The sequence below is a fragment of the Neomonachus schauinslandi genome, chromosome 9 (genome assembly GCF_002201575.2).
Source record: "Neomonachus schauinslandi chromosome 9, ASM220157v2, whole genome shotgun sequence".
Lineage (NCBI taxonomy): Eukaryota > Metazoa > Chordata > Mammalia > Carnivora > Phocidae > Neomonachus > Neomonachus schauinslandi.
Genome location: NC_058411.1, coordinates 10,366,529 through 10,380,830, shown reverse-complemented (window position 1 = coordinate 10,380,830; position 14,302 = coordinate 10,366,529). Strand labels below are relative to the sequence as shown.

General features: G+C 39.8%; 1 protein-coding gene across 1 annotated transcript in view; it reads left to right on the top strand.

The window, feature by feature from the left end:
• The window catches only part of UNC79 (unc-79 homolog, NALCN channel complex subunit), a 239,203-nt gene that overhangs the window by 181,855 nt on the left and 43,046 nt on the right, over positions 1-14,302 (top strand). The window contains 5 exon segments of the mRNA XM_044918006.1: positions 5,788-5,900; positions 5,989-6,074; positions 6,993-7,166; positions 10,068-10,136; positions 13,100-13,210. Coding sequence (XP_044773941.1) covers positions 5,788-5,900; positions 5,989-6,074; positions 6,993-7,166; positions 10,068-10,136; positions 13,100-13,210 — 553 coding nt within the window.

The following is a 14,302-nucleotide window of genomic DNA, read 5'->3' as shown; positions in this document are numbered from 1 at the left end:
CATTTTCTTTTTTATTCTTTCATGCATTCACTCGTTTTAGTCAGAAAATACTTATTTTAGGCCCACTCTGTAGCAGGCACTGTGCTAGGTACTTAGGTTTCAACTGGGGGCAAAAGTAACATGGTTCCTGCCCTTGTGGGGCCTGCAGTCTATCTGGGAGGCCAACACGAAGAAAATATTTGCACAAATTTATAATTGTAAACAGTGCTTAATGCGATGAACACAATGTGTAGGGAGACTGAATAACATTCATTTATTCAACAAGTATTTTTGGAATGACCACTAGGGACTGACTGAGGATACTTGTTAACAAAACAGCAAGTCCGGGCTCTCCTGGAGCATATATTTCAGTTGAGGAGGCAGACAATAAGCAAATTAACAAACAAGAAAACCGACAATGTCATTTAATATCATTCAGTGCTAAATGCTATGCAAAATAATCAGGTAAGTCCAGATACAGAACAGTCTGAGGTGGTATTTTGGATATAATAATGGTCAAAGACAGCCTCTCTGAGGAAGTGGTATTTGAACAAAACCTGAAAAGCGGGGAGAGTGATCCATGTGGCAATTTATAGAAAGAACGTTCCAGCCAGAGGAAACAGCAGATGCAAAGGCGTAAGTCAGGGAAGTGCCCAGGATATTTGGGGAGTAAGACTAAGGCAGGCTGGGGCAGAAGGAGCAGGGGAAAGGGTAGGAGAGGAGTGGGCAAGGTGAGGGTGAGGCAGGCCGGGTAGGGCCCAGGAGGTCATTGTAAGGAGTTGGGCTTTTACCGAGGGAAGCAGGGAGTGAGGAGCGCCATGACTTCCCTTGTGTTTTGAAAAGATCCCTCGGCTTCTGTGTTGGAAATAGGTCATGCAGGAAAACAGGTCAGGGGCGGAAGCAGGGAAGCCAGCGTGGAGACCGTTTCAGTGGCAGGCACAAATTAATAAAGACTTGGTTCAAGGGAGTAAGAAGTGGTCCCATTAGGGATATATTCAGGAAGTGTTGTTAAAGCCGAGCCTACAGAATTTGCGGATAGATTGGATGTTGGGTGTGAGAGAAAGACAGAGGCAAGAATGACTCCCAGGTTTTGGTCTGAGCGGCTGGGTGGATGGCTGTGCCATTTACTGAGATGGGCGAGCCCAGAAGAGGGCTGGCAGATCTGGTGTCATCTGGGCAGTGGGAGCAAGAGGGAAGGACAGAAGGGCTTCCCTTAAGAAGCGATGTTTACACTAAGATCTGAAAGAAATGCCTTGGGTTTAATGGTGCAAATAGCTCTGGAAAAAGCGTCTGCCCAGGTCTCCAGGTGGTAAAGAACAGACTGTGTAGGAGGAACGACCAAAAGGCCAGTGTGGCTAGAGCACAGAGATGTGAGGTTGGCTTGCCAGATGATACAGGGCCTATAAGCCATATAAAACCTTGTGGGCTTTCTAGCAGCAGTGGGAAACTGCTGAAGGATATTTAAGCGGCAAGGGGTGTGTGTGTAGCACTTAGAAAGGTGACTCTGGCTGCAGGGGGGAAAAGGGACCAGATGAGAGCAGGAATGGGTAGTGGGTGAGACGGGCACATTTCTCTCTCTGCTTTAGTTTTCTCATTTATAAAAGAGGGATACTGTGTATAGCCTTCTTGTGCCAAACGGCTACTTGCTGGGAGGTCCAAGGGATCGGGTATCTGTGGCCGCGAAACTGCAGTAGCTCCTACAAACATAAGATGGTGCTGCTGTTACTGCGCTTCTGTAACTTTTGGTTTTAGGGATGGATATTTGCTCCTTTTTTTAATGCCCATTTAGTTATAGAAATTTTTTTAGACTTTTCCCCCCTTTTATTATAAAAGATTAAATATACTGCAAAGTTGGAAGGACTTTATAGTGAACACTTGTATACCTATCACCTAGATTCTACAATGAACATTTTACTTGCTTTATCACATATCCAACCGTCTCTCCATCCTTCTGCCTCCCCGTCAATCCATTTTAGTTTTGGATGCATTTCAAAGTAAATTTCAAATATTAGCGTACTTCATATATTCTTCGGCAAAGTTATCATTCACTAACGTTTGATTTTGTTTAAGGCTTTTTTTCTTTTGATGCACAATTTCCATACTAGAGTACACATACCTTATGTGTATGTTCACTGATTATTGACAAATGTGTACCCCTGCATGACCTAAACCCCTGTCAAGATTTAGAACATTACCATCGCCCCCAGAAAGTTCCCTGGTGCATCTTGCCAAGCTCCACCCACATAGGCAAATACTAGCCTGATTTTTTCTTTCTACCGTAGACCTTTATATAAATGGAATAACACTGTATGTGCTCCTTGGTGTCTGACCTCTTTTACTCAGCATGATGTTTTTGAAATTTGTCCATGTTGTTGCATGTTATCAATAGTTTGTTTCCTTTTTAGAGCTCAGTACTATCCCATAGTTTATTTTATTCACCCTGTTGATGGACATTTGCATTGTTTCCAGAAAGTTTGGGACTATTATAAAGCTGTTAGGACCATTCTTATACAAGATTATTTGTAAACCATTTCTCTTAGATAAATAGCTAGGGATGGGATTGTGGCGTTACAGGGTAGATGTATGTTTGATTTTGTAAGACACTATCAGAACTTCTCTTTAAAGTCTTGTGCCATGTGGCATTCCCACCAATAACACATGAGACTTCCACATTCTTGCCAAATTTTGGTGGTGTTGGTCTCTTTAATTTTAACCATTCTGGTGGGTATCTCATGATAGTTTAAATTTGCATTTCCCTGGTGACTAATGCTGTCGAGTATTTTGTCACGTGCTCTTTAAGACCCTCTGTAAATCTTCTCTTGTGAAGTGTCTGTTCAAATCTTTTGCACATTTTTAACTGGGTTGAGTTGCAGGACTTTATATAGCCTGAATACCAGTCCTTTATTAAATATATCCTGAGAATATTTTCACCCACTCTGGGGCTTACCTGTTCCTTTTATTAATATATATTTTGATAAGATGTTTTTAATTTAGATGAAATCTAATGTTTAAAAAATTTTTTAAAGGTTTTATTTATTTGAGAGAGGGAGCGAGAGAGAGAGAGAGAGAGAGAGAGAGAGAGAGAAAACACGAGTGGGGGTGGGGCAGAGGGAGAGGGAGAAGCAGGCTTCCTGCTGAGCAGGGAGCCTGACTCGGGGCTCCATCCCAGGACCCTGAGATCATGACCTGAGCCAAAGGCAGACGTTTAACCGACTGAGCCACCCAGGCACCCCATAATGTTTTAAAATTTTTACGTAGTTTATGACTATTTCTTCCTGTTGTTGTCGCCCGTCCTCAAATCAAGAATATATTCTCCAGTGTTTTCCTCTAAAAGTTTAGTTATAAAAGTTTAGTTATATTTAGCATGTATATGATCCATTTCAAAATAATTTTTATGTATGGTATGAGGGTAGTGGTTGAAGTTCCTTTTTACCCATGTAGAAACCTATTTATTTCAGCACCATTAAGAAAAAAGTGACTTTCCCTTTCCCCACTGGATCACTCCGTTGTCTGTTAAAATCCAATAACGGTATAAGGGTCGATCTACTTCTAGCTCTCTGTCCTGTTCCGTTGATCTGTATGTTGATCTTTAAGCCGGCACCACACTTTTTTTTTTTATGTTATGTTAGTCACCACACATTACATCTTTAGTTTTTGACGTAGTGTTCCACGATTCATTGTTTGCGTACAACACCCAGTGCTCCATTCAATCCGTGCCCTCCTTAATACCCATCACCGGGCTAACCCATCCCCCCACCCCCCTCCCCTCTAAAACCCTCAGTTTGTTTCTCAGAGTCCATAGTCTCTCTTGGTTCATCTCCTCCTCCAGTTTCGCCCCCTTCATTTTTCCCTTCCTACTCGCACTGTCTTGATTACTGTAGCTGTATAATAAGTCTTGAGGTCTGAGATTATGAATCTTCCAACTTTGCTCATTTTTTCCAAGAAGATTGATTTGGATATTCAAGATTTACCAAATTTCCATATACATTTTAGAATAAACTTCTCAGTTGGGGTGGGGGGGGGAGCCTGTTGGGATTGTACTGAGACAGTAAATCAATTTGGGGATAACTGACAGCATAAAAATACTGAATCTTTCAATTCATGAATATGGTATATATTCTAATTTCATTCAGTCTTTTTTGTTTCTCCCAGCAGTGTTTTGTGGCTTTTAGTGTAGAGGTCTTGCACATCTTTTGTTAAATTTATTCCCAAGAATTTTTGGGTGTTTTAATGCCAATGTAAATGGAATTTAAAAAAATTTCATTTTCCAACTTTTGCTGCTGGTATATAAACATGCAATTGAATTTCTATATTAACATTGTAATGTAATAAACTGGGTTCACTTACTAGTTGTAGTAGAGTTGCTTTTAAAGATTTCTTGGGGTCTAAAAGCATTTGTATATAAAAAAGAAGTCATTTCTGTAAATAGTGACAGTTTCCCTTCTCTCTGATTTTTATGCCTTTTATTTTTTTATTGTCATATTTCAATGAGTAGGACCTCCAGTACAATAATAAAGATGTTAGTGAGACTCCTTGCCTTGTTCTTGCTTTTGCAGAAAAGTCTTTAGTATCTCATCATTAATTATGTTTGCTGTAGATATTCATAGATGCTCTTTACTGGATTGAGGACGTTTTCTTTTGTTTCTAGTTTGCTGAGAGTTTTTATTATGAACGGATGTTAAATTTGTCAGATGTGTTTTCTGTATCTATTGAAATAACTGTATGGTTTTTCCCTTTATTATTTAATATATTGAATTCCATTGATGAGATTTTGAATATTAAGTCCTTCTTATGTTACTGGGATAAACTCTATTTGGTCACAGACCATCATCCTTTTTATCTATAGCTGGATTCAGTGTCCATGAGGACTGCTGGTTTGTCTTTCTTTTGTTTTCATTTCTTTTTTGTTCCCTCTTGCTTTGGTTTTGTTTGCTTTTTTGTAATGACTTTATCTGATGTTAGTTTTAGGGCTATGTTAGCCTCATAAAATAAGGTGGGCAGGGTTCCCTCCTTCCCTTATTTTTGAAAGAATTTGTATGAATTTGGTGTCATTGCGGCATGAAGAGTGTTTTTGACCAACACGTTTGAATCAGCATTTCAGGGTAGACATAGCATAATCAAACGGCTTAGGTAAGAGGGACTTTTTACCACTTACCTATTTGGGCTCTTTGATTTCTACTTTCTTCCTGTTAATTCACCCCCTGATCACCTCTGGGAACGTCCTTCCTGATACTTGGGTCTCAGGGGCATAATCATCTCTTGGCTCCCTCTTTTGATGGGCAGAGGTCCTGCGAACCACACAGATCAAAGCCCTCTCCTTTCTACAAGTACTGGCTCAAGGTGCTCCAAGGAAAGTTCTCCTATCTCCCAATAGCCATGAACATCTCCCTCCCTGCATTTCCCCTCAGATCAGCTCTCTCTTAGCTAATGACACTTTCTGGGAGGGTCTTGCTGATAATCTCATCCTGGGTTTTGTCCTGACTCTGCCATGTTCCGGACTTAGAGCCTTTGCAGGTCACCTTTTCTTTCTGGGCCTCAGAAGCCTCTTCTGTACTCTGGGGGTGGCTGGAATTCATTAGTCTGGGACCACTCTGACATGTCCTGGTTCTCGCTTTCTAGAAACTTATTGTTAACAGGGACTGCACGTAACTACAGTATTTCATCTCACTGATGAAAATGACAGGGAGATCTTCCATAAGAGGATTAATGTCTCAATGCCTGACCTCTAAATAAGGAGGTTCAGAAATACCTAAACTCATGCTGGGTGCTCCATGAGTCCCTGTCTTTTCTCTCCCTGTGCAACCCCAGCATGATGGTTCCTGGCAACGCCGCGGGGGTGGCCAAGCAGTTCCTGCGCTGCATCTTCCATCAGCTGGCCCCCAACGGCATCTTCCCGCAGCTGTTCCAGAGCACTATCAAAGGTAATTCCTCCACGGGGAATCCAGCCACCACAAACGTGCCTCATCGCCGAAATCCAAACACTACTAAATCTGATTGTTGACTTTCCAGATGGGACTTTTTTACGGACCTTAGCCACGTCTCTGATGGACTTCAATGAACTGAGCTCTATTGCTGCTCTCAGTCAGCTCCTAGAGGTAGGTTCGCTTTGATGACACCTCTAAGCCCCGCCCCTCCTGAAATCGCGGCTGAGGACTTAATTCAGTCATTTAATTTAAAAATTAAATTTATGTTAAATACAAAAATGTCAGATTCATCTTAAGTAATTTAAATGTTTAAAATTAATTAAAAATAAAAATTGCCAATGCACGGAAGCATGTCAGTTGGACATTGCTGTTTTGTGTGGATTTACTATTTATTTAAAGCTTCTGAACACCCTCAGCTCAGGGGTGATTAGGCAACTGTTAAGCACACTCACCTCCATTGAGCATTCAGGCTTTCAGGAGGTGCGGTGGGTAGAGCAGCGCGTTCTGTATCGCGAGACTTGGATTCAAGTCTCAGCTTCCCTTATTTGTTGTATCGCGAGGTTTGGATTCAAGTCCTGCGTCTTTGCTCCATCGCGAGACTTGAATTCAATTCTCGGCTCCATTGCTTATTCGTTGTTGTATCACAACGCTTGGGCTTTTGTGTTCCGTAGCCTCTTTATTAGCTCTCTGTTAGCTTGGAGGGTTGGCAGGTGGCCCTAGAGATTTTCCTGCTTCTGTAGCCGTTATGCTCAGGCTTTGGCCAGCGGAGTTTACAGCAAGCATCATTCGTTGTGTTTTCTTAGCACCTAATCACGCTCACTGCAGATCCTTAAAAGATGTTTCTTATTTCTTGCTCACATTTCACCTTCTCTCACTGAATTAAAGGTCACAATTTTTCCCAAGTTTGTCTGAATTTGTTGATTCTTCTCTGTGCTCCTCCTGCCAATTACAATGAATGGCCTATATAGTAGGCACACAACACAAGTTTAAACCGTAAATATGTGATTTTTAAAACTGATCTTCGACAAATAGCTATCTGAATCCCCACGTTGTTTCAGCAGTTGATTGCCTATGCTTTTGTGTTTTTAGGGTCTAAATAACAAAAAGAATTTACCAGCAGGGGGTGCTATGATACGCTGTTTGGAAAACATTGCTACCTTCATGGAAGCTTTGCCCATGGATTCTCCTAGCAGCCTTTGGACCACAATCAGCAACCAGTTTCAGACATTTTTTGCCAAGCTGCCTTGTGTTTTGCCTCTGAAGGTAAGTCCAGGATTTCCTTTTCAATTACGATCTTACGGTTTGCCAACCATCTGCTTAGATTTAATGTTTAATAAAAGGCTGTACAGAATCTGTTAGGCACCAAGTGCAGAGTATAATGTAGGTTGTGCTCTCCAAATGTTACAAACTTAGGGCAGTATGCAGTAGGTATTTTGATAGTGATTTCCTGTTTCCATTTGATTTTTAAAAATTAGATATTAGATTATGTTTATATAGAATTTGTTCTCAATAAATGTGTAAGTAAATAAATACATAGTTTTGTCTAAAAGGAAACTAGACATACAATGTAAAGCTAAGTTTCAGAGAACTGTCTAAAGGGAAATGATTGTTTATGTGTTTGTGAATAAAGTATTTGCAAAACCAAGACGATATTATATTTCTGTTTGGCTGCTTTACCATCACCATCACCACCACCGCCCCCTCCCTGTATCCACCATACCATCCTCCAAGAATACACACAAATTACCTAGCTGTGAATCTGGTAACCTAAGGAACATTTTCAGTACGAGCCCATTAAATGCAGAAGCAGAACTCTATGCTGTAAAAGCTGGAAGAGACCTATAAAAACCATCCCTTTCCAATGCCCCCATTTTCCAGATGGTAGACTGCAAATTCAGAGAGGTGATGGCAGTGTGAGGATTAGAACTCCAGTCTCTTGATTCCCGGTCCAGTATCTTTTCCACTAACAGACTCCTACAGTCCTTCTAAAGCAGGGGTGAACTGAAGGCATTCAGTCTAGTAGTAGGCAGAAAGGAGGTGGCTGGTAGTGGCCATTTCTATGTCTCTGAATGTCATTTGCTTCACAAGTTTTTTGTGCTTTATGCAAATTGCAGAAATGTGCAACTCACAAGAAAACCAATCACTTGTTGATCTGACGAGTGAAGTTACATGTTGGCAGCACTGTTTCTGAAATGAGTATTACATGTATGAAAAATGTTTTATAAAGACGAACCACCCCTGAAATGCCCTTTTTCAAATTAGCAGATTTGGAATATATGACCCCAAAATGAGGTCTGTAAGGATAATTCAAGGACCCTTAGCTTGGTGTATTCTGTTTTCTTGGAGTTTAAAGTTCCCACAAGAAGCGGGAATACTGAGATCTTTACCATTTCTCACATCCCATGATCCTGTCTGCTCACAAATCTGGAGTCGCTGAATAAATCCAAACAAAGAGGTTTAGCATTGTACTTGGAAACCATGTATGTATATAGATACTGTACATGCACATGTAGGAACTCAAGTGATACCTTTTTACATGGCCCCATAAAACCTCCCCATTCAGGGCTATTCATTGCTTAATGCCATACACTTGAAGAGAAGGGGTGGCTCAGGCATGGCAAATTCAAATGCTTGTAAATGGATGCTAGAAGCAAAATATTTAACCAGTTGGAACTCTTGCTACCTGCAAACAACTGGTAAGCCTAATTTGTGATGATCAGCCCCGCCCATAGGGACCCTGACTGTAAGGTTAATGAGTGATTTAAGGTAATAGAGAGGACAGAGACCCTTGAGAAATGGACAGCGCCACTCCGTTCTAACGACTCCAGCTGCAACAGCACCCTGGCCAATTGTGTGGGAATGCAGGCCTACTAGTGTTGGTCTTCCCGTGGTTTTGAAGATGATACTTCCTGATTTTTAAAATGCCATGGGGACCTGACGAACAACCAGTCTCAGCCCCTGGTTTAAAGTAATGTAAATGTCACATGAACTCCGGTGGGTATTGAGCAGATTAAATAGACCAGTAGTTCGCTTAGAAGGTACCTGTAAAACGCTTTCAGAATTTATGTAAGAACTTGCCCTGCTAGATCAGGTCTGGGCACTGCCCTCTGATCATCTTCTGCTTTGTTTTTACTATCTGGGGAAAACATTAAACTGTTGAAAAACCTTCTGTAGTTTGTTCTCATCAGTTTAGAGAAGTGGCTCTCGGACTTCAGGGTGGATCAGTGTTCCTGCGGGACTTGCTAAAAGCAGATTTTTGGACCTGATACTGAGAGTTTCTGATTCATTGGAGGTACAGCCTGAGGATTTGCATTCTGACAGATTTCTAAGTAATTCAGGGTGCCGGTTCAGGGGTTCTGCTTGGAGGACCACTGGCTTAATTTGTTATCTTCAAAAGTTAGTATGGTACACAGCTGCAGGGATTGAACTATAACCGACTATTGTGATATGTTTACAATGTTAAATAATGTTGCTTATTTTTGTTGTAACATCCCCCCCCCCAACCAGTAAACTCAATTTAAAAAGTACATTTGATGTAGAATCTTGCCAAAATACAACTCTAACAGATTTGGGAGGCATACATTTTTTCTTGTAGAAATTTTACTGCTTTTTTGCAGGTGTTTGTCATGTCTTTCAGTAGCAAAGGCAGGGCATATGAAACTGGTTCTTATTTGGACTAATAAGCCTAATGGTTTTAAATAGATCTGAGTAGTTTTGTTTTTTTTCCAACATGGCCTTTGACAAATTAGTGTACCTCTTTAGAGTTGAACACATTTGATATCTACCTCCCCATCTGTCAGTCTGTCTGTCCATTCATCCATCTTTCCATCATCCATCCATCCATCCATCCATCCATCATCCATGCATCCATCCATTCAATTCTTTATCCAACTCTCTGTCTGATTTAATTTTAAGAATATATCTGAGAAATAGTTTAGGAGCTATGTTTAACTATTTAGTTGTTTAATATTATTTAATTAATAGTTTAAGTTTTTTAAACCTGAGAATGATTTTTTTCAACATGAATATATGGCATAGAAAACTAAGGAGGCAGCTATATTTGAGATTTCCCCCCCCCAAAATAAATGCTTATAAAAAATACATGAAGCAAAAGATATATTAAGAAGGGTACTGACTTTTATTTTTTTTCATATTTGTTCACAGTGTTCTTTAGATTCCAGTTTGAGAATTATGATTTGCCTCTTGAAGATACCCTCTACCAATGCCACAAGGGTATGTATTGTATGTTCCAGAAAAACAACCCATTGGTTATACGGTTATTTTGTAATCTAAAAAGACAGGCATGTAGTAACACTGAAGAAATAGTTAATTGTGTACTGAATGTTTCACTTTCAAACATGGTGAAAGTTTCTAGTATGAAGAGTTCTAATACGTCACAAAATCGTTTTTTACAATTGGCCCTCTTTGTCCTGGGCATGGCCACCACAGTCCGTCCTCTACACTATGATCTAGGTGATCCTTCCAAACACAGACCTTACTGCCCTGGTTCCTTACTTAAACATCTTTGATCACCTCTCATTTCTTTTAGGAGAGTGTCCAAATTCCTTAATGTGGCATACAAGAAGGTACTTCATTAATTTGCCAGCCTACCTTTCTAATTTCAGCTTTGGCTACTTGTCCCATCCCCCATGCCTCCTGCCTACTTCCAGAATCATCATCATTATCATCGAAACAACAACGGCTGTTTGTTGAGCAGTTACCATATGGCAGGCATTATGCTAACTGCTTTATGTTTATAATCTTATTTAATTTCATACTTCCTTGCCTTGGCTTCGGCCATTTCCTCTGCCTGAAATGCTTTATGCTCTTGTTGGTGAGGTGAACTCCTTCTCATTCTTCAAGATGAGAATCTGAATCCCATTTAAATTAAAAAGTGAATTGGAATTCTCTGTAGCAACTTTCTTCTATATCAGATCCCACAATACTTGATAGAGCTCTCTGTAGTAGCACTTAAATTGTATGAAAGTCTCCCAAGTGAGACTGTGAGCTTCCTGAAGTCCAGCACTGTGTCTCATTCACCTTTGTATTCCTGGGCTGCATTATATACAATGATGCAATAGTTTGTATAGCAGTGGCTTATAACTACTAGTTAAATACCAAGAAGCCACATACCCGGTAACTTTATACCTTGACTGTGCTTTCATAAACTAATAGTTTATGCAGGAAAGTTGCAAAGAGATCATTTGGTCGAATCTGATCATTTAAAGCTAAGGAAATAGGCTCAGAGAGATGAATTGTCTTGGCCAAGGTTACATAGCTGGTTAGTGGAAGGTTTAAGACTTGAACCTAGATCCTTTGATTCCAAGTTCCTTGATTTTTCTGTTGTGCCTTATTGCCCCATCTGTGTGCTGCTTTGCTGGGTAAAAGAACAAGTTTCTATATAGGTTTGAATTCAGGTTCCTTTTTTTGATGAATAAAGATGCATTATGTATCAACTGGAGCTATAGTCCTGTCACCATTCATCCATCATGAGTATTTCACGTCAACAGCATTTATATAGAGCAAAGAATACTGAATCAGCAGTACTATTTCAAAAGGGTTCCTTTAAGATTTTCTATATGGAAAGCACTACACAGGTTTCTGTGGGGAATAGAAACAAAGGACAGAATTCTTATCCTCAGGCGCAACTAACATGTAACAGATTTATTTTTGTATCAATAAGGAAAAAGGATCTCAAAATTTTTCATATCCTTTGAATCATTCCTTTTCTGGGACCTCTTCTAAAGAAGAAAATGAAAATGTAAATTTCACACAAAACATTTATTGGGATGTTATTTATAATAAAATGTGACATTTTGGCCATTAAAATGGATGATTATGAAGAATTAAATAGCATTGGAAATTTCTTATGTTATTGTGTTAACAAAATGAAATTAACAGAATGTAGGATTGTGTATGTGTAAGATTTCAACCAAGTAAACTGGAGTGCAGCAGGAAGGGAGATATGTAAAATGTTATCACGAGGTGGTGGGATGATGGACTTTTATTTCCTCATCTGTACTTTCCTGCAGATCCTACCTTTGCACATTGAGCATGTTTGCTTTTATAATCCAGACCATTAGGACTATGGAGGATGAGAAGTAGTGGAAATCATGGTGTGGAAATCTTTTGGAGCCCAGTTAGAATTCTGTCTTCCCTAAAGAGCAGTTCTGCCTCTGGAAAACTGCCCTGGAATTTGGATTTGAATTCCATTCAATAGCTGTATGGCCTTGGGCAAGCTCCTTGCCTACTTAAGCCTCAGCTGCAGAATAGGGACACCAAGAGCTCCAGAGTTCTGAAGCAGGTCACAGCAAACAGTGACCTAGGGCTCACTGCTGCCAAGCCCTTTACCTACATTACCTCCCCAATTTCTCACAGCAACACAAATGAGGTGGAGGCCCTGATTATCCCTATTTTACCTCCAGAGAGGTTAAATCATTTATTCCAGGTCACAGAGTGCTGGAGTTTTATAAATAATTGTGTGAGATTCTATAGCTTGTGTCATTAACTATTATAACATACTGTCTCTCCAGGATTGTTATAATAAGTTTCAACAAGATAAACTATATAAAAGCACCCAACTTTGCCTGATACTTAGTAGGTGCTCAATAAATGTTCTAAATGACTTCAGAGAGCAGATGGATCTAAAACTGACCCTTTATGTGTGGGATTCAGATGGAGAAACCAGAACTGTGCCTTCCTGATAAACACTGGCAGGAAGCTGGGTGGTGATGAGTTTTTATCTAAGCTAATAGTGCTTTGTACTTACATGCAGGGTGGTTTGTGCTATTTAACTGAGATGTCAGGTTTCAAAGGAGCTGGATGGATGAGCCCATAGATGCCTACAGATTCTGAGAAAGAGAATGGAAAATCCTCATCCAAACCTCAGAGAGCCTTGATTGCTGGGAGTGGACATGAGGATAGGATCGGAGTTGATAAGGTTTATAAATGATGCCACTTGGAAAAATGGATTTTTTTTGGAGCAATAAGATGATTAAATCATGCTCTTTAAGGCATTGATTGAAGGTCCAGTTCTGTTCTCGTTAGACCAACAGAGTTGCTCTAGTAGCCACCTGGCACCAGATTTTAAATAAAGGAAGGATCCCATTAGTTAAAGTATCAGAAGACTTTAAGACTTTTTCTTTTTTAATGAAAGAATCAGCAATTGATTTTATTTGGTCCCAATCTCATTGCAGAGTCTGTTGGAGCCATTTTCAAAACTGCTCAGCTTTGTAATTCAGAACGCCGTCTTTACTCTGGCCTATCTGGTGGAGGTGTGTGGTCTGTGTTACCGAGCTTTCACGAAGGTAAGTTTGCCTCCGTGTGTGTTCCCAGGAAACTGAAAACTGGCAGGAACATTCTTTCTAACCAGTGTCGATGCTTGTTAGGTTAGTTGCTTCAGTATAGTTAAACATGAGCAGTTCGACTGAGGTCAAATAAGTATCATTGGAAGGAAACACTTTATGCAAAAATATATATATATAAACTGTATCTTAAATATACACATTTGGAGAAATGAGGGTCATATGGTTTAGAAGAGAAGAGATATTGTAAATGAAATGAGCCAGTGGTCTAAATGACCTCTTCAGGTCCTTTTCAGGTTCACCATCCCTTGATTAGTGGGCAAGCCATCACAGCATGTCATTTTTATACCCAAAGTAGAAAAATATCAACTTGTCATTTGTAAAATCCCGTAGAGTGCTCCTTAATTCTCATCACTTGTCTGTCTCCCCAGTTCTGGGTTCTTGGCCTCTGAGATTGTAATCTCATCTTTTGTCATCTTGCCTTCAAAATGGTTTCTGTATTGCATTATGTTTAGTCTCCCCTGGCCCACTACCGAGGAAGTGGAAAAATACTGCTTGCCCAGGGCACACAGCAGCCTCATTGGAGCTGGGGGACGCTATTCTAATGGAAAGGCAGGGCCAACTGGGAGCGTCTCTGTCCTTAAGAACAATGTGCAATGTTAACTCTTCCAATTTCCAAATGTTCCAAGTTTATTTTCGATGGGGTCTGTTTCTGTTGTTCCTTCTTGAACATTCAGAATATTCCTTTATTCATGTTGTCCATTTCTATAAGCCTTTTATTTTCCCCATTAAAAAAAATTAATTTTATATCAAGGCTTTCATTCTATTTAAAATACTCTTGTCTTTTTTCTTACCATCTTGTATCCATTCTACCATGTTAAATGTTCCATGATAATCTTCTCTTTAGTCTTTCTGATTATAAACTACTACTCTGCCTGGAACAATATGTTTTCTAACTATCCAAATAATCAGCATTTTTTTCTTCTTTCAAATCCTTCCTGAAAAATAACTTACTCCTTTTTTTTTTTTTTTTTTGTCACTTAAAACAATAGATCCTCTGGTAGGGCACAGTACCAGAGACAATGAAAAGATATA